The following is a 20,507-nucleotide window of genomic DNA, read 5'->3' on the forward strand; positions in this document are numbered from 1 at the left end:
TTAATAGGGGTCTCATTACCGTTACTTCGCTGTATTGCGTTTGAGGAAGAGGGCATGGTCTCTCTTCTGCATTCCGTCCCGCATTCTGCCCTAGAAGCACTCCATTGTGATGTCATAGGTGCCCGCCCGTCCCCTAGTCACCGGTGCTACTTAAGGGCCCATGCTGTCAGGCGAAGCGGAGAGCACGTCAACTCATCCATCTCGCGGCTGGTCTTCTGGGGTGTGTCAGGCGCCGACATGGAAAGTGATTGATTCTAATGGGGCCCTGGGAAGGGAACGAGTTTTCTTTGCCCCCCCTCCCTCCCCCATGTTTAGAGGCTTGGGTGTTCATAGCAGCGAAGAGGTAGAGGGGGGCGCATGGGAGGGGCACCTTAGCAGTCCATTTTAGGTGAGGAAACGGCTGTCCCCCGAGGTTACCTACGTAACTCTGTAAAACTCCTCTTTTATGCTTTGCGGTTTTACTTAAGATGACAAGTACGGGGCTTTGTAAATTGCCGAAGCCCGTGTTATGAGTGAAAGAAGCCTTGGTATTAATCTTCCCTAATACAATTTCCCCCAGCCTGAGCCCTTGGCAGATATGCAAATGTCACATAAATAATTCTGCTTTTTTTCTGGCCGCTTTTTAAGCTGCTTCCAGAACGGCCACACTAAGGGGGCAGGGAGGACGAGCCCCTCGCTCGCTGCCCCCACAGGCGCTTCTCACGGTGAATGGGTGCTCAGGAAATCAGCTGGTCTGCCCCCCCCCTGGATCTCGTGGGCCAGGCCACATAAAATAATCAAAACTGGCTAATACAAGCCCCCCCCAATAATCATGTCTCCTCAGCAGGGCCGCCTGTCTTCCCTTCGAATGCGTCTTGTCCGCTTGGAGCAGGTGAGCCGATGGATGGAAAAGGACGAAGCAAAGGAAGGCGTTTTGTATCTGCTGTGTCCGATTGCTCCTCTCCCATGGCTGCTGTTTCATGTTCAGTTGATAGTCTGTATCAATACCCTCTTTCAGTAGAATGATCTCAATAATTAAGGCCCCTTTCAGACAGAACTTGGATTTCCAAGTATGTGAGAGATATTCACTCAAACCTCAGGGCACGAAACTCATAGCTGCTGTCTTTTTCAGTGTCAGTTATTCTTATTTGACACATTTTGTCCTTATGAAATATATCTTGTTGATGCACTAATCACTGTGTGAAGTGTTTCTTGATAACGACATTTGGTAAATTGGCAGCCATAAAACAAACCAGGCGAGTTGTCAAGCTTTCTGTCTGATTGTCACTGTCGCATGGTACCCAGAATCTAGCAGAAAGATGGTCACACTAAATAATAGATTGGTGCCAGGTTTGTCAGCATTAAACTTCAAATGATCAAATGAATCAAGAATTTCTCAGGCCTGTAGCTGTGGATTTGACGCATTTTTTTGAGTCAATCCCCATGCACCCCAGTTTGGTCATGTCCCCGCCCACCCATCTGCCTGGCCAATAGCGCCACGGATCTCAAGTCAGTCCCTCCCCCTCAGTCCCTGGCTGGTCTTATCGACACCCTCACATTGACAGGAGAATCGTTTTAACCCCTCTCACAGACACAGTGCCCACGATAAACCTGAAGTGCTCTGAGAGTATCATCTCCTGGGCCGTGGTCCTCATGCTTCGTCACTGAACAGCTGAAGCACACTTCTGAAATCGCCTTGTTTTTATAGCCTTTTGCTGCCATTGTTTCGTTCCTCTGGTGGACTCAGGTTAGAGAACAGAACGAGAGTGTCAATTACCTAACAGTATGTTTTTTTTTTTAATAAAGTGTTTCCACTAGCTGATTGCCAGTGCAGGCTCCCAGATGCTACCTATGCTACCCGACTGAGTTACAATTAAAGGGCCCCCGGTGATTAGCAGAGTGCCCCCCCCGCAAGTAATTTTCTTAAACATTCCCCATTGTGATGTGCAAACAACGCATTACAGTTACAAGAAAAATATTAATGGTAGTCACTTGCCACAAAACAAAGTAACCACAAAAAGAAGCATGTGGGTAACCCTTTTCCTTAGTCGGAGTCCTTTACTCTATAAATACACATTCTTTGTAAAATATTTAAAGTATGTATGTTGGAACACAGAGGAAGTCTCATGCTTAGAAGTCATTCTTGCTTCAACTTAAGCAGGGTGAAGCATCAGCACTGTGGTTTATTAAAACCAGCCTGCGACTGTGCCGCATGAATGAGAAACCAGGACTCACATTAATGTTTGCGTGTGTGAGCCCACAGAATGGAAGAGGATAGAATGTCTTTATTGTCCTCCTGTGAGACACACAGACACATAAAGCTCAGAATGAGGCCTGGGCTCAGAGGCATTTATTTGGTGCCTGCGGAGCGACTGAGGTTAAGGGCGCTGCTCAAAGTCCCAACTGTGACACGATTAGTCTGTCGGCCACGGGATTTGAATTGCTGACCTTCTGGACGCTGATGCAGAGTCCCAACCCACAGAGCCACACAAACTGTGGCAGCAAACAGCGTTTCCGTGGTATCACCGTGGTTTCACCCTCCCCATCAACGATTCTGTCAGCGGTAATGAATGCAGCTGGGCACTTTTGGGAGGAGGGGTGAGGACAGTACCCCCCCCCCCCCCCAACGTTGAGGCATCTTGCATCGTTCGTATTAGTAGTCCATCCCAGCCATGGTATACTTAGATCAAGTAATGTTTTATTGATTTTATAATTGTGCAGTTGTCATCGGATGGGTGGGGTTATATGTAAGATCCATAAATAAGACCATAAAAATGCACGTGTGTTTTTGTCTGTGTGTATGTGTGTGTCTGTTTGGTATCTCTGTTGTGTTTCGTAAGAAGAGCTGAAGCCTAGTTTCTCGTTCATACCTGTTGAAATTGAACTATGGAAAACAAATATGGACATACCATTTACGGAAATGGGGCCACTGCGGGGGGTAGTGGTTCGCACTAATGTCCCACACCTCTGTGACTGGGGTTTGAGTCCCTGCCATGGCTCTATGTGTGTGAAGTGTTGCATGACCCCCCCCCCCCCCCCATGCTGTCATGGGGTTTCCTCTGGATACTCTGGTTTCACGTGAGTCCCACCTCAGCCCTGAATTGGACCAGTGGGGACAGACAATGGATGGATGGATGGATGGATGGGGTCCCGGTGAGGGAGGATGGGCTCGAGGGCTTCTGGCTACCTCCCAGCACACACCCCTGACCCCCAACCCCACCCCACCTGCAGCAAGGTTCATTTCCCCCATCATTGGGCGCTAATTGCAGCTCGAGGCCACCTGCATGCCGACGGCAGTGGTGCCACAGTGTGGACGTGCTGTTCTGTGCCGCTTGCGTGGGTGGGGACATGAATGCCAGCTGCTATTAAATCGATGCTGCGCCGATGCTACCTGTGCTGTGAGCCCCGTCAGGTTGGCGCTGCGCCTCAAAGAGGAGCTGGGCATCTCCTTCCTGTTTCCTGTTTCCTGTGATCTCCCGAAATGGAGATGTCATTGTATGGCATTATTTAGCTAATTTTGTGACTGATATATTGCTTTTGTACACAGTTTTAATGTAGTGTTTTGCTGTTACGTCAAAAAAAAAAAAACATACAACACAGCCGATTTTATAAACATACATTTCTTTAGTTAAATTTGTATTTATTCCGCAGTTTAACTCAAATGAATTTGAAGTTTAATTACACTGGGGGTAAGCACAGGATGGACTTGGGCAAATTTTTCTATAGTAAAAAATAAAGGTAAAGGAAAATCCTGCTATGATTGGTGGCAGCAGATTATCCACTGACATGGAATCCATGGATTATCCAGCGACACGGACCCCAGCTGCCGCTTCCTGGGGTCTCAAGAGGCATCATGCCAAGGTAACTTTGAGCTTAAATCAGAAGACACAGCGGTAAAACCCTGTAAGGTTCCCTGAACGAAGACTCGGCTCATGCAGCTGACAGAGGGGCTGATGTGCGATTCCTGAATGAGACAGATGTGTACGGCCGCTGTAGGTTATGAAAGGGGCAGAGCGACGGAAAGCTTAGACCAGCTTAACTCTTCCTAACTTGTTAAGCAGCATTTACAGTGAGTGGAAAGAGTCTCAGCATCAGACATTGTTTCAGCCTTGTTCAGCAAAAACTTGTCTGCCGCTGTCAGAAAAGTGCTCGCTCGAGTGGTACGGTGAAGTGAATGTTTGACAGCTAGTACCTTCCCATTTAACATCAGTTCTTTCCACTCTGTCAAGTCATGTCACCACAGCAGAAGAAATAAATGATTACAGATAAGCATCCATTTTCAAATGGAGTATTTAAAAATAACAACTGGTGATACCTATTGCAGTTATACATTATAATCAGCTGCTTATGTAGCGGGTCAAATAATTCATAAACATTTTCTGTGGCTTAATGGCGTGTTTGCTGTCGTCCTCAGACAGCTGGTGAATGTTTACTAAAAATGAAAACCTCCATCCTAATCATGCCTGGAGAAGATCAGCACAGGGTGCAAGTTAAGAGCTTAAACCGGCTTCCTTAAAGCTTAGGTCAACAGCACAGGATAGGAAGCACGTTAATCATACTTACATCAAAGCCAAAGAAGAAAACTGATGTCTGCATATTTTATGAGAATACAACTTCAACAGGCCATTGTTATGAAACATGTCTCTCCGTTCTACTTAAATGTGACTTATAATGCTCATTTTGAACTGAAATCTTGCCTGGCTAAATATTGAGGATATACCTCTGTTTGTGCCCAAGTGGAAGACAGTACAGTCTAGAGATGAATGTTATCTCCCGCTTTCCTTGACGACGAGTTAAGAACGTTATGCATCATTAGGAATAATGACAGCTGTAGATTCCGGGCACCAGAAAATCAATCTCTTTCCTCGCTGGGTTTAGCTGTCATCTGAAAGACTTTCCTGTTCAGGTACAGTAACCTGTGACAACAGACTGCATGAGTCCAACCCCACATACATACAATAAGATAATAGCCACACTTGGTTTTATATTGGCTGTGTAGTCATGTGAATATTTAAAACCACTGCGAGTGGTTGAGTTATACAACAATATAAACCACCTTCTGCTAAGTAGTAAGTCTCATTCATTAATTAAAAAAAAAATTCTGTTATCCAGGGAGACCTAAATGCCAACGACAACAGGTAATAATCAAGCTGGGTAACGCTGTGCATAATTAAGTAGCGTTAGCATTGTTAGAGCACAGGTAAATGCTGATTGTAGTTCCTGGGGTTCCATATATTGCTTTCATTAGATAAAGAGTTTTAGCCAACAGCAAAGAGCGAAGGGGGGGCAGGGAGACACTTGAGGATAGTGATTATTGAAATGTAAATTGTTTCCAGACTGTTTTGCATGCAGTCCTGGGATGATTTCATTGCTTTTCATTTGCAATATGTGCATTTGCTGCTATTCCATCCCATAATCACTTTAGGAATGTGCTCAGGAAACCACGGTTGTCCTGGCAATATACAAAATCACCCAACACACTTGTAGCCTGACTGAAATATAAAGCACAGTGACCTTTAAATCAATTATTGCTGCCCCACCCCAGCTGGTGTGCAGCTCTGATTTTGTTTGCCTCTGGGGAGTAGAAGCTTTGGGGGCTCCTGAGCCGTGTGTCCCGGCCCGTTCCCATCAGCCAGCAGACTGGAAGAGCGGCCCAGGCCCAGTTACCCAGTGTTACCTCTTGCGGGGTTTATCTGACTGCACCATAAGAGGAATTCAGGTCCACTGTCCCTCTCCAACTCAAACATATTTGTGTTGGGGGAGCAGGGAGCCAGTGTTGGATGGGGTTATATGTACTGGATCACTCCACCTGTCTCCCTTTCCCACGGAGAGAAAGCCAGGCAAGTATGTACGTGTGGTGTGTGTGTGTGTGTGTGTGTCTGTTGTGGGGACTAGATTTTCCCACAATACCAAACTGTGATAAAAACGTGTGTGTGGTGTTTTTCCCAGTAGGCGGATCTGAGGCTAGGCAACCAAGTCGGAAATTGAAAGGTTGCCGGTTTGAATCCTACGAATGGCAGGAATGACCTTGAGCAAAGTCCTTAAGCTGCTGTCCCAGCCTCTCACAGAATGTCCACCCAGCTCCAGTAAAATATTTGCAAAGAACAGCATTTTATGCACGTATTGTTATATACTAACATAACCCTTTCATTACATATTACTTCTGTAACTGTGGGGTCTATAGATGTCTGTTATCATTTAGAGAGATAACAATTCAACAGACATCGGGGGGAGTGATGCAGAAATATCTTTCCTCAGTGCTAATCAGCATGTTGCTAAAAATGCTGAGCTGTGAAAGTTCTGCCCTAGTTTCCTTGTCAAAAACTTTGAATTAAGTAGCAAAGAAAGATCAATTATACTCACTTGAGTATATTCCTTTGCATGTCGCACAGTTCCTGCCGGAATGCTACTTTTCTGTTTTGTTTAGAAATAATGTTCAGATAATATTAGGTAAGCCTCGCTACCAGGTAGGTCGCAGTCTTTCTGCACACCACTGCTGTACTGAACCGTTATCTTTGCACTTGTGTTGTTAGCATTAGCTTCAAGGAATCTGGCCATGAAACTCTCACCTCCGTCATTAACAATAATAACTGCCTCTGTCTTGTTTATAACACTATTCTCTGTAAATTGTAGACCACGGATACTCAGGCAGAGTATGCATTTAGACCGAAACATCATAAATCAATCCTGACCAAACACGGACTTCACGCTTGGCAAATTTTAATCGCCAGCCCCCCCCCCCCCCACCCCCGAATCTCAGAAAACACTTCCATCTCACATCGTAGCCTTTCTATAATGTCTGTGCCCTGTATATATTCAGTGGCAGCTACATGATTGGCTGCTGGTAGGAGCAGGCTGTTTGTGTTAATGGACTGGTTGTGGCTAAAAGTGAGGATATAATCGAAATTTCACGACCGTAAACAGGTCAGATGTCTTTCGTTTCATTTCAAAAACATCAAGTGAAGACGTGGTGGGATGACAAGACCCAGGTAGGAGGTACAGGGGAGCAAGGACCCCTAATGGGTTGTGTTTGTTGAGGGAAAAAAAAAAAAGAGTACAAAGCTAGATAAAAGAGAAGGAAACCAGTGAGTGATAGGGGTGATGGTCGTAATAGGTTAGTCATTCTCCAGCGGGCTGCCAGGAGAGATGGGTAACGACACTTTTACAGGACCGTGCTCAGTCGCCATGGTCTGTGCTGCCCATATATGTGCATTTGCCGGCATCTGGGCCATTTCGGCGGCTTCTGCCTTCCTCCCGCAGTAGCGTAGTTTTTTGATTGCCGACTGGGTTCTTCAAGCACGGTGTGACCATTCCTCCCATGCTACAGATCTCTGGTCGCTGTTAGTGTGTGTTGCTCTTCAGCCGGGTTGTTTATCACTCCTGCGAGGGCCACTAAAGTCAGCGTCTTCTTTTTTTAAAGTGATCTCTTCACAATGAGGAGAAGGTAATACTGGTACTCTGTTCATGATGTCCGAGCTAGACGAGTCTACAACTCTGCCTGGCGTCCAGACTTCCCAGTCAGATGTTCCTCATTATGGCCTTTGACCATAAACCTAACACAGTTGTACGTTTGCATCTTTAAAACCGTGACGTTCAATCAGTGCACCTGTGAGATTCGTGAAACTAGTAGTTCAACGTTGAAACTTTATCATCTATTTATGAATGGATAAAAACGAGAGTGTCGCTTTCTCCTTTTATATTGTACAGTCACTGATGCATTAGCGAAGAAAAATTATGGATAAATAACAAAGAATAGCGAAGAAAGAGAAGGGAAGACAAAGATGGCGAAAGTGAAAAAGCAAATAGTAGAGAGAGGGGAGATGCCTGCAGAGGGAACAGAGATGCTCCTTAGAAAGCTATGAAAACAGAAGAAATTACTAAAGCCAGCACACACCATTCCAGACAGGCCATTCAATCACAGCGGTAATGAGGCAGGCAGTTGCAGACAGCACCCCCGAAGGGCTGGAGGACAGGGAACGGGGCGAAGCGTGTCAGTCACCTGCTGCCCACCAAATACAAGGCACGTCCCACTTGATAATTACTGCCATCATTTTTTGTGCTTGGTACAAATCAATGGGGAACAGAAATAAGCAGACAGAAAGTCCCCCAATCTCCCCAGGAAATCTTTTTTCACTACCATCCTGTTCCTAGATTAAGTTTGGTGTAGTCAGATAGCATGTCAATTTTCCACTCTTAATGCTGTAAAAATATTTGGAATTCTACTTTTAGTTTAGTACGTCAAACGTAAGCACTGTTCATTAGGAATGTCATACACAGTGTTATTAATTGTCACTCAGATGCATAAGAGAAAAATAGCTTGTATGCTAGTTGAAAAATAGTAAGTTAGCATAAATGCTTAAAACCGATTTCTCAAGGATGTACTTGTTTGGCTTCATCACTGAATAGAAGATACCTGCATCATCTGCTATTTCTTGGTAAATTGTGAATAATTATAGCCATGCTGTAGTTAAATCTGTAACAGAGGGATTAAAATATCCATCCATCCATTTTCTGAACCGCTTATCCTACTGGGTCGCGGGGGGTCTGGAGCCTATCCCAGAAGCAATGGGCACGAGGCAGGGAACAACCCAGGATGGGGGGCCAGCCCATCGCAGGGCACACTCACACACCATTCACTCACACATGCACACCAATGGGCAATTTAGCAACTCCAATTATCTTCAGCATGTTTTTGTACTGTGGGGGGAAACCGGAGTACCCGGAGGAAACCCCACGACGACATGGGGAGAACATGCAAACTCCGCACACATGTGACCCAGGCGGAGACTCGAACCCGGGTCCCAGAGGTGTGAGGCAACAGTACTAACCACTGCACCAGGATTAAAATATATATATTACAAATGTGTCTATATTCGTCTTCTCAAAATCTGACGCTGGAACCGAACATCGAAAAGGATATTTCATGCAAAAAATAAACCTTGTTCATTCTGACAGCGTGAATGAAACAGATTTACACAACACACATTACGATCTTTATATCCTTAGTGGTTACGTGGGCACTGTGTCCAGCCTCAAGTGCAGGAAGTAAACAGGATGGGGATTAAGCTTATTCCAAGGGTTCTTTACATAAGAAAAGAATCTACAAGCTAGACGTTTGCAAAAATAAAGACCGCTGAACCTCAGCATGAGCTTAATGGCTTATTCTGCTCCAGGGGACCGGAGACGCAGGGTTTAAATAGACCACCTCCAGGTGGGGATAATCGTTACTTAATTAACTGATGGTTCCATCCTTGATGTCGTTCATGACATTAATATAGTAAGCTAGAAATAAACTGTACTTTTTTACCCTGTCTGATGGAGTTAGAATAAAATCATCAATTGAATCATCAGTTTAAAAAACAGTTATTACTGTGCGTGTCCTCACAGATAAAGCTTTGGTTTTTCAACACCAAAAACCCACGCAAACACAGGGAATCATACACAAACTCTACACACGTTGAGCCGTCATTCTATTAAACTTTAATTCGTGAAGAGCGGGAGACAAAATCGACGTTGTCCAGTGATGCGGGCATCTGGTGCCTACGATCGACCGGAGTGTCAGCAGTGCAGCAGGCCTCAAACAAAACCGTCTGTGTCCTTCATTAAGACACATGGCCTTTGAGAATCTGCGGTGTAGCAACGTGCCGCTAATCCCAATCGTGTCGGGTGAGCTGACCTGTGAAGATGACGTGCAGTAGGGCATAATGAGCGAAACGTAGAGCGAGAAGAACATTCACCACGCTGAGGCACGTCTCCCTGGGAAATTATGAGATAGAGGGTGGAGAAGATTCTGTAGGAACTACAAAGGTTCCAGGATCAGGCTTCAGCCCCGGGACAGAGGCTCCATTAAGCAACCGTCTCTCAAGCTCGGTGAGGCTCTCAGGAGGAATGGCAGGCTTCTCCGCACTCAACGCATGGATGGATGTTCTCTACACGGATCACATGGACTGTCAAGGCTGCTGGTGAGATCCAAACGAATAGAAATGAAGCAATCCCTCGAAGCGCCATGAAGACCATGTTAGGCGTGGACAGTCAGGACCTACAGACCTAGGAGACTAAAACTCCAAAGCCCTTCTCCAGTCTTGAGTATTCATCTGTTTTGCTGGTAGCATATATGAAGTTACTATTCCACGTGCATAAAGATCTAAGCGAATCACAGAATTGAGTTTTTTGCAGCCAAATGGAATAAATAAAAATTGTTGTTCGGAATGAATATGGGGGCATTTTTGGATTCCTGGATGTCAGCTGATGGTCACTGGACAACTTCCAGTGGCACAAACGCGGCTTTCAAATTCCATCCAAGCAGTTCTTCTGTCCCTGTGGTTCGGAAAAGAAAGGCAATGGGGAAAGTGCTTCATTTGTTTTGTCTTTGAAGTTTTTGTAAAATTTTTCATAATTCTAAATATTTTTAATGCTACATATATTTCTATTTTTGAATACTAAACCATAATGCATAATGATGCGTAGATATACTCTACTGAATATCTTAAATAAAATGTTTAAAGGCCTTTGAGTAATTATTTGCTCCAAAAAAACGCGATTTAACACTGGAATGCATGCAAATTAACAGTAAGAATAAAAGAAGAGTTTATCCTACTTTTCAAAAGATTATTGATATCTTAGACAGTTAGATGAACACTGCTTCAGTTCCCAAACCCCCCCAACTTGGGGGCACCTCAGCCGTTCAATTTCATTAAATTTCACCGCCAGCTCACTTAATCAATTAATTAGTTAAAAAATTTAGAGGTATTAATTAGCCAAATATGATGTACTACTCTGAGTCAAAAATACTTGTGTATATTGGTTGATTACTACAAACACTGGAATGACATAAGGAAAGGTTTCGAAATTAAGTTAAAAAGTTAACACACTTTGATGGCCATAGCATCCTAGCCTTAGATTTTTTATTAACTTTAAAGATGTCATCATTTAAAATAAGACTAACACTGTTTAGGGTATGGTTTTGGAAAACACACAACGAAAAATATATGATGAAATGAGCCCATCAGGGCTATAATCTTCATTAGGTATGTGTGGTCAGTACCACGCAGATCCACAATGAAAGAAAAACATGCTACTATTTATTTATTTATTGTGGAATAGGGGTCCCCCCTATTTCTGAGGCCACTACCAACACCCCCGCCCCCCTTCCATTGACCGGATGAGTGCACATGAATCGCCTTTCAGCAGCGGTCGAGTCTGGAAAGTGGTGCAGAGTGTCTTGTTGGGAGGATGCTGACACCAGCCTGGTAGCTGGTGTCGGGGGGGGGGCATGGCATAGGATGTATCGGAGGTTTGTGGCACATCAGGGAGAATAATTACCTCTTTGCCACTTGTTTACCATTCATCTCATTTGAATACTGTCCTCTTTCTGAATTCCCCAGCTGGGGCCGCTCTGTACGGCAAGAACTTTATCAGTATCGTTGATAAACTTTTTACCGAAAACAACTTGCACTTCTTTCCCATTTGTGCTGACGGATGTTTTTTTTTTTTTTTTGTTTCTCTGAAAAATCCGTTCCCGAGATGTAACGGCGACGGAGCTTCTCTCCGAGCTGCGAAAACCTGAAGCGCCGCTCCTAGTGAGACCAGATGCGGTTGCTTACAAAGGAGACTTTCATGCAGGCGAGGTAGCAGGAAGATAGAGCGGCCCCTGTCGGGGGATTAGCCGCAGATAGCTAATCTGGTGCTGGCTCAGAGTGTCAACGGAGAGCAGCAGAGCAGCTGGGAGAATAATAGAGGGGATTTGCCTGGAGATCACCGGGACTGTAATTAACAGGCTTGGCTTTGATCAATTACAACACAGGTGAAGAACAAATAATGTCCTTAGGTAATTCAGTGCATTTCATTTTCAACTCTCTGATTGCATTAGTAGTTGCCTATTTACATAATTGCTATTCAATACAGGACATTGTAACAGTTCTGCGTTTAAGTATATTTATGTACTAAAAAATCCAGAATTTATTTATTTTTTTCCTGTCATGTTCAAACACTGTTTAGAGTTGGTAGCCATGTTAGCAGAGCTGCCTGTGTAGATCACTCTAAAAGCGTCACACCCTAACCTGGAACTTGGGTGAAGTCAGGTAGATACCAACTCTGATGTGTCCCACACCCATGGAGCCAAACCATAATCACAGATTTTCACTGGTGCTTGGGCAGGATAACGAGGAGATGTCCCAACATCCAGGAGCAGGACAGCAGGCAACCGGAAACGGGCAATCGCTCATCGGCAAGCGGAGGTGGAGAGGAGAGTGTGTAGTTATGTACAATCCTGGGGCTGCGGCCTACAGTGGTACAGACACCAGCAGATGCAAATGCAGCCAGAGTCGTGTAGCGTGGAGGGGCTGGCAAGCACAGAAGGTTAAACAGGCCTTACATTCTGCCTGGTGCCGGTTCAAGGTTTTATGATGTATTTCTTGCCCTGCTTAAAATGTACAGCAATTTAGGCGTGTTAATGAAAGTCAACGGCCTGCGCATTATGCATGCGCTGTTAATTCCCGATCCAGCAGGCGAGAATAAAATGAGTGTTCCACGTGAGAATTAACCCATTCTTAACACTTTGGGTGCTAACTGATTTGCACAATGGAAACTCTGATACAGTTACTCCATGTGTTAACATAAAGAGTTCAAACTCATTTGGCCAGTATTTATGATCGGTTAGTAATACCTTGTACCTATTCTGGCTCAAAACTAATGCCAGCTTCACACCCACATAGATGACTGGAATCAAGCTAATGCCTTTAGCCTCTGCTCTAACTTATTTTCTGCAGTGCCAAAATCTGTCCATACAGTTGCCAAAGGGCAGAGGAGCATATACTTGTCATATTGTACTTTGTGATTGTACCAAGTCTTAGAAACATCATGACTGTTGAGGTCCAACATATATTTTTTGAAGGGTTGAGCCGAGAAGTAGTTTCGTCTCTGAGTTGCCAGGGCGTGTTATCAGTCATCTGAAGTGTTTGGAGTCATTTTAAAGCTTTAGAAAAATATTTCAACCATTAAATTCAAATGGAGAACGTCAACAATACATCTCTTGCATTGCACTGAAATAGTTTATATTCTGAGTTCCTCCTGAACACTGTTGGCCTTGATAACCTGCTAAAAAAATGAGCTCCCACACAGTCCGTGTGGGTGCTGGTGGGCTGCCAGTCATTTGAAACCCCTACAGGTGTCTCTCCGGGCCTCGGAGAGTGAGATGGTACCCCCTGTAATGGCACTTTGGGCCACAGGTGGGTTCAAGTGCGGTGAAGAGAGCAGCTACTGTCTGGCCTTGTCTTCAACTGCTGCCGATCCCGTTACAGCCGACTCTGGGCCAGAGATGGAACTGTTCTTAGCTTTGCTCCGATCCCCTTAGACACCACTCCGTCTCAGGCATGTCTAGGTGCAGACTTGCTGTCCTTTCATGCAAGACGATTTCAAATGATACACAGAGTAAGGAGCTGTGTAGCAACTGCAGTGGACACAGTGCTAGACTTGCTAATTAACTAGGGATTCAAATGAAAGCAGAATAAAACTTCACTGCAGTAACTCAAAGCAAACTTAACCGGCAACTGCCGTAACTTACCTACCTCTGGAGGTAATAAACAGACTGACTCCTCATAATATAATCCCATATTGGATTCATAATCAGCCCTTCTTTTATGGAAAATATACATTTACAGATGCAGTCACTTTTTATTTTATGACATTATCAGCTGCTTTGGTGATGCCATTCATATTGAAATAATAGGAAAGGACATAAATTTGATGTTATATGCTGTATCGAACAGTTGCTGGTCTAATAAATATACAAATAAATCCTTAGCAGGATGTGCCTGTGCATGAAAACTACAAAGTGTAATGGAAAATCAATTGTTCATTACCCTGTTAATGGACAGGAAAGAGGATAAGATCACTGATGGGGAAAAACCTGTTTGTTTTCCCTCTTTTGTCCCTCATCTCAGACTATGAATAGTGTGTTTGTTTTTGACATATACGTAGCACAATTTACACCACACCCTGCTTTGACAAGCTCATGGGAAAGAGTGAAAATTAAAAGAATTTACACAAAACCATACATTCCCCAGATGTTCCCGCTCCTGGCAGCCCAGAAGCCGCATGGCTCTGAACAATGCATGTAATTATCCTGCGACCAACATTAAACAGCTTGAATCAGCTGATTGACCATGATTAGTGGGCAGCAAGTGCAGGCATAATTGCATTTGTGCATGTGACACTGGTGTAATCCGGGCATCGTCATGCTTCCGTAATTATTTTCTGCACAGTAACACTCTAGAATGTCATCTTCAGGTCTGACTTGTAAAATGCTTTTGTTTCCCCTGGAATGCATAATCATCTTGTCGTCTGTTAAACCTCTCTAATCGCTCCCATCGGGGCATCGCTTCTCCCATCTTTGGGCCTTTTCAGATTTCACATCGGAGTCGCCCATCGGGCCATCCCCCTGCAGCTCTTTGTCACATTTCCACATTGGAGAAAGTGGGAATTTCATCCAGCGTAGAGTTTTTCCTGGAAATATTTAGTGAAGGTCAGATACAGATGATGAGATGGATGAGAGATCCTTAAGTGGTATTTGTTCTTACACCTCAGTGTGGGTTTGTGCTGAAAGCACCAAAATAGAATTAGCATAGAGGAAGGTAACCCTGCCTGGGCCTCCTTCAGTCATCCTCCTTACTCCAGAACTCCATTTTCTGAAATCTCTCCCCAGTACGATGTCATCAGCTACACTAGGATTCATGTGCCGTTCGGTACATCACTTACAGTTCAGTATGTGTCAATATGAAAACATTATGCTAATTTTGGCTGTGAGTTGGTTACCGCTAAACGCTTATTAAACCTGTCCCAATAAATTACACCAACACTGGAGAGTAGTTGGTACGACTAAGACTGTCTGTCGGCTGTTATACTGAACTCAGATATGTTGCTGGAAACACGTACGAAGTGCTATTATATTTGATACTTAATGCGTCTACAACCAGAGCAAAGCAGAAACAGCCTCGGAAAGTTAATCTCCCTGTGGCATTAATGGTTTTCACCAGGAAATTTACGCTAGGCTAAAAAATAATTATGGTTATAGGGGTGTTTATCTCTACAGATTTGTGACTCAGTATTAGAGAACAAAGGATTTAGTTTGAATCTAGTTCATTATAATTCTTATTATGTGATATTTTTGATTGAGCATGACATTTGACACAGTTCCATGCATGGAATGTGTGCCCGTAACACATAAGTGTCACCAAGGTTGTGACCAGCGCGGTAATCTATAGGAGAGCGTTGGATGTGGTGTCATACAATGCCTGTTTGCCTGCTGCAGCGCCGATTTCTATGTCGTTAATTTGATCAAGTTTATTAGAATATTCCCGATTCATAAAGGGAACATTGAGGGTTTGATTGCCACGAACTTAACTGGAAAAGTAGCTGGATTTTGTGATGCTGATTTTCAAGTAGCAAGACCAAAAAATTCCAGAGATGTAGGTGAACTAAGTTGTCATATTCCTACAAATGCAACCTAATTTTTCCCCACAGCCAAGTGAGGGGATTTACATTGACTTACTGCTCCTTGTTTAAAAGTTGGTAAATGGTGACAAAACGTTTCAACAAAATTGTAATGAAGAAAAGAACGTTTAGTCGATTTTTACTAAATGCGCTCCTTTTGCTGTCAATTGTGTTCCCACAGGTAACAGGTAGGATGGTGGCCGGGGAGGCGAGTGGACACAGCTACCTGGTAGCCTGCTGGCAGCCCATCCTGATTCTTATGCTGGGCACGGTTCTATCAGGCTCTGCCACGGGCTGCCCATCACGCTGCGAATGCAGTGCCCAGGAGCGCTCAGTGGTGTGCCACCGCAAGAAGCTGATGTCCGTCCCCGAGGGCATCCCATCTGAAACTCGACTGTTGGACCTCAGCAAGAATCGCATCAAGACCATCAACCCTGAGGAATTTGCCAGCTTCCCGCTGCTGGAGGAGCTGGAGCTGAACGAGAACACCATCTCGGCAATAGAGCCCGGCGCCTTTAATAATCTGTACAGCTTGCGGACGTTGGGCTTGCGCAGCAACAAGCTGAAGCTCATCCCGCTTGGGGTCTTCACGGGGCTCAGCAATCTCACCCATCTGGATATCAGCGAGAATAAGATCGTCATTCTGCTGGACTACATGTTCCAGGATCTGTACAACCTGAGGTCCCTGGAGGTGGGTGATAACGACCTGGTCTTCATCTCTCATCGAGCTTTCCATGGCCTCAACAGCCTGGAGCATCTGACGCTGGAGAAGTGCAACTTGACCTCCGTGCCCACTGAGGCATTTACCCACCTCCACAGCCTGATTTCCCTCAAGATGAGGCACCTCAACATCAACATCATCAGGGATTACTCCTTCAAACGACTCTACCGGCTGAAGCTTCTGGAGATAGCCAATTGGCCCTTTCTGGACACCATGACATCCAACTGCCTGTATGGACTCAACCTCACCTCCTTGACCATTACTCACGGAAACCTGACTACCATTCCCTATGTGGCTCTCCGGCATCTTGTGTATCTGCGCTTTCTGAATCTGTCCTACAACCCTATTCAAACTATAGAGGGGAACAAACTCCATGAGTTGCTGAGGCTCCAGGAGTTTCACCTAGTGGGTGGTAGGTTAGCTACCATCGAGCCCTACTCATTCCGGGGTCTCAACTACCTTAGAATCCTCAATGTGTCCAGCAACTACCTGACTACCTTAGAGGAGTCAGTCTTTCACTCCGTAGGCAACCTGGAAACCTTAGCCTTGTACGACAACCCCCTCGCCTGTGACTGTCGCCTCCTGTGGGTTTTTCGTCGCCGCTGGAGACTCAACTTTAACCGGCAGCAGCCAACGTGCGCCTCGCCGGAATTTGTCCAAGGCAAAGAGTTCAAGGACTTCCCTGACGTCCTCCAGCCCAACTACTTCACCTGCCGTAAATCAAGGATCCGGGACCGCAAAGCCCAGCAGAAATTTGTGGACGAAGGGACTACTGTTCATTTTGCCTGTCAGGCGGACGGTGACCCAGCACCTGTCATTATGTGGCTGTCTCCGAGGAAGCAGTTCATAACCACTAAAACCATTGGCCGGCTGACCGTGTTCCCCGATGGGACCCTTGAGGTTCGGTACGCCCAGATCCAAGATAACGGCACGTACGTGTGCATCGCCAGCAATGCCGGGGGCAATGACACCGTGCTGGCTCACTTGCATGTTCACAGCTACTCCCCCGACTGGCCCCACCAGCCCAACAAGACGTTTGCTTTCATCTCCAACCAGCCAAACGACAGTAGTGCCAATGGGACAAGGCCCACGGTCCCCTTTCCCTTCGACATCAAAACCCTGATCATTGCAACCACCATGGGTTTCATTTCTTTCCTGGGTGTCGTGCTCTTCTGTCTGGTGCTCCTCTTCCTTTGGAGCCGTGGTAAGGGTAACACCAAGCACAACATTGAGATAGAGTACGTGCCCCGCAAGTCGGACGCCGGTATGAGCAACACTGTCACAGACGCCCCGCGGAAGTTCAACATGAAGATGATCTGATGGACCATCAAGAGTGGGTCATCAGTATCACCAAAAATGATACACAAAGCAAAGAATAAAGGAACCCACAACACAAAAGAAAAGGAAAATTGTGAATTCCCCCGATCTTGCCGGGTTCTGGAACGCTGTCACCGAATGTCACAATCGTTACTGAGCTGGGGGTGGGTCCTCAAAAGCTTTCATTACAATGTGTGTTGTATCCAAGGGGGAAAAAATGACAACACAGCAGATACTTCAGCTCGATGGAACCTTCTGCTGGGCCTGCAGGGGCCACATCGTTGAAAGCAGACTCTTCAAGGGACTGTCCCTCCTGTGGATTTTTACCGGGGAAAAAAAGAAGAAGAAAAAAAAACTAAATTAACCATTCTAAATGTGCGTATCAGTAGCCGGAATGTGGAAGGCAGATCATCTTCCATCCTGTCTTTTGATTTTCTTTTTATAATATCTGAAAGCCTATACATGCTGTATGGTTTAATGAAACACTGTACATATCCAATTCATGGGTTGATGAGCACATTATTATGGGTTCTGATGTTACATGCTAATGTTACTAGCATGTTTTTTACTGCTCCAGCTACAGTGGATAGTCCAGAATTTCACACTCTGCAGTAACAAAAAAATATGGTATGAAAACAGTTCAGTGCATTAATTCATTATAAGATTTGACAATCACAGCACCAACATGGGTTGTTTTGTGACATGAATCGTTTAAAAAAAATGGCCATCTATACATTTTGACTTGATCTGTTTCCCACCAAAGTGATTGTTCTGATTGTCTTAAAAACCTTGCCAGTTAAACACTCGGTCGGTAGTCTGAGTGAATTGGCATTCAGTTGTGATGTTGTTATCTGAGTGCAGATCTTCTATCATATTGTGTAACTCGAACCACTTAATTAACTGCTTGTTGTATAGAGTCTGTCCTAGTGGACAGCAGCTGTGTCATGCGGGAGATATGCCTGACCCTTCCTCGCTTCTCTTCATTACACCACCTTGATATTATGCAGCAGGGACAGTGGGACTTACATCCTGGATGCTGAGGTCATGCAATAATAAGCTGAGTACGACATACAGTCAAGTCTGCAGTCTTTGGTCAACGTCAGCAGCCGTGCATCTCTCTAAAAAGAACCCCTATAGAAGCAGGTTTATACGATCGAGCAAGTTCTCAAAAACAAATACAAGGTCCATCAGCGATATCCATCAGCAGCCCAAGAACAAGCGAGATGCAAAAATGGGAAGAATTGCCAGGAGATTAGTCAGAGTAAAATGTAACGCACATTGGTACATTTACACCATTGCCAAAAAATTGAATGCATATGATGAAAACCACAAAGTTCACTTCTTATGTTGCTTGGCAACGTCAAAGAATACCTCAGATATCCGGTAATTCCCAACAGACTTATTTTTTTCTCTTTTTCTAATAGTCCCTGTAACTAATCTTGTTAGGCACCATATCAAAACATTTGCTGATTTTCTGATGTTTACAAAACTAGAATATGTCTATCTCGCCTTCTGTTCCTTTACAATTTAACTTTTACACTAAACGTAATGTGTTCATCAACCCTTAACACTCCCCATACCGTTACTAGCAAAAATGCAGGTTTGAAAGAAACTAGTAGAATGAACTTTAAAAAAAAAAAATATATATATAAATTATTCCCTACATCAAAAAAGCCCTGAAGATTAGTAGGCTTGCGTTTCGGTACCACTGCAACAGGCTCGGAGGCGGTCTGCACTCTCGCAAACATTCGCAGCCACGTGAAACAAAGCCGGTGCCTTTTCCGGCATGCTCCGTGGACGGCTGGGGTCCTCGGGGTGAAGGAATTGGGCTGGGTTATTCACAACGGGTGACATTAAACCCCTTTGGGGAGCAAATGGGTTGGAAGCAGGGCTCAAAATGGAAGCGGGGAGCGTCACAGCTGGTCTCACCCTCAGCAGGCGTTTTATTTTATCCCAGAACCATTGGATATGACTTATTCTGCTCTGTACTGATTAAAATATTCCTGTTACATGTGTGGTTACTGTCTCCCTGTCCCCCAATCCTGCTGATTCTGAGACTGATTGAAGTGTTTTTTTTTTTTCTTTTTGTAAATGTTAACCCAGGACTTTGCTAAATGTGCAGTCCGAACCAAATTTTTATTAAAACATATTTCAAAAGCAACAGCAAAAATACATCTGGATCGTTCTGTGCAATTAAGATAATATGCAGATTCTTTTTTTTTTCCTTTGCGCAACATGATTTTATGGATGTTAAAATGTTCAGAATATGATACATTGTATTAAACAGTTGATAGAGTTTCTTTTTCTTAACGGCAGACTCCATAGTCACATTCTGTTTATGAGTGGGAAGGTGTGTAATTAGTACCGATTTTCGTTTACGTGGGTCAGAGTTTAGTTATTTCCAGTCATCACTACTGCCTCAGACAAAATAATTTTGCTCTCTTCAAACCTCATAAAAAGCAGAGACACAAAAAGAATCTCCTCCTGCTTCGTTATGAAGATGCTATGAGTATCAGCTCTGGATGATACATTGGGCTGCCGATAAAAAGGCTGCACGCTAAACGCTGCCACGTTCACCCATGTGGCACGTCTGTCATATTCCATTCACCGGCCGGGGATCTGGGAGTTGAAGCACGGCTGATGTTCCTACTCCAGAAATGGAAAAAGACACTTGGGATCGCAGGATGTGCTCAGGGCAGTATCTTCTGAGAGGGTAGCGACTAAACATCCCCCTTCAAATACCGGTAATGAACATTCACCTATATAAGCAGATGAAAAATGGATAGATGGATGGATGTTGACTATTTTGTGTGACATTTACCAAAGCCCCCCCCCCCCCAAACAGAATTCATATATTGTTAACAAATCAAAATTTAAACCCACTGAAGTTGACACGTCAATATTTTACCAAAAAACGTTTCCAGCGCCCAATCACAGTCACTCCTCCAGCCAGCAGAATGACGTCACAATCAGAGTGGAAACGCACACGCACAAGTTCACA

General features: G+C 44.6%; 1 protein-coding gene across 2 annotated transcripts in view; it reads left to right on the forward strand.

Annotated features, from left to right (window-relative positions):
* Positions 1 to 19,816, forward strand: part of LOC125706336 (leucine-rich repeat and immunoglobulin-like domain-containing nogo receptor-interacting protein 1) — a 106,651-nt gene extending 86,835 nt beyond the window's left edge. For both annotated transcript variants that reach the window (XM_048972997.1, XM_048972998.1), the window contains one exon: positions 15,650 to 19,816. In XM_048972997.1, coding sequence (XP_048828954.1) covers positions 15,662 to 17,509 — 1,848 coding nt within the window. In that variant the 5' untranslated portion in view covers positions 15,650 to 15,661 and the 3' untranslated portion in view covers positions 17,510 to 19,816. The remainder of the gene's footprint in view (positions 1 to 15,649) is intronic.
* The last annotated feature ends 691 nt before the right edge of the window (positions 19,817 to 20,507 follow it).

This window comes from Brienomyrus brachyistius, chromosome 13 (genome assembly GCF_023856365.1).
Source record: "Brienomyrus brachyistius isolate T26 chromosome 13, BBRACH_0.4, whole genome shotgun sequence".
Taxonomy (NCBI): domain Eukaryota; kingdom Metazoa; phylum Chordata; class Actinopteri; order Osteoglossiformes; family Mormyridae; genus Brienomyrus; species Brienomyrus brachyistius.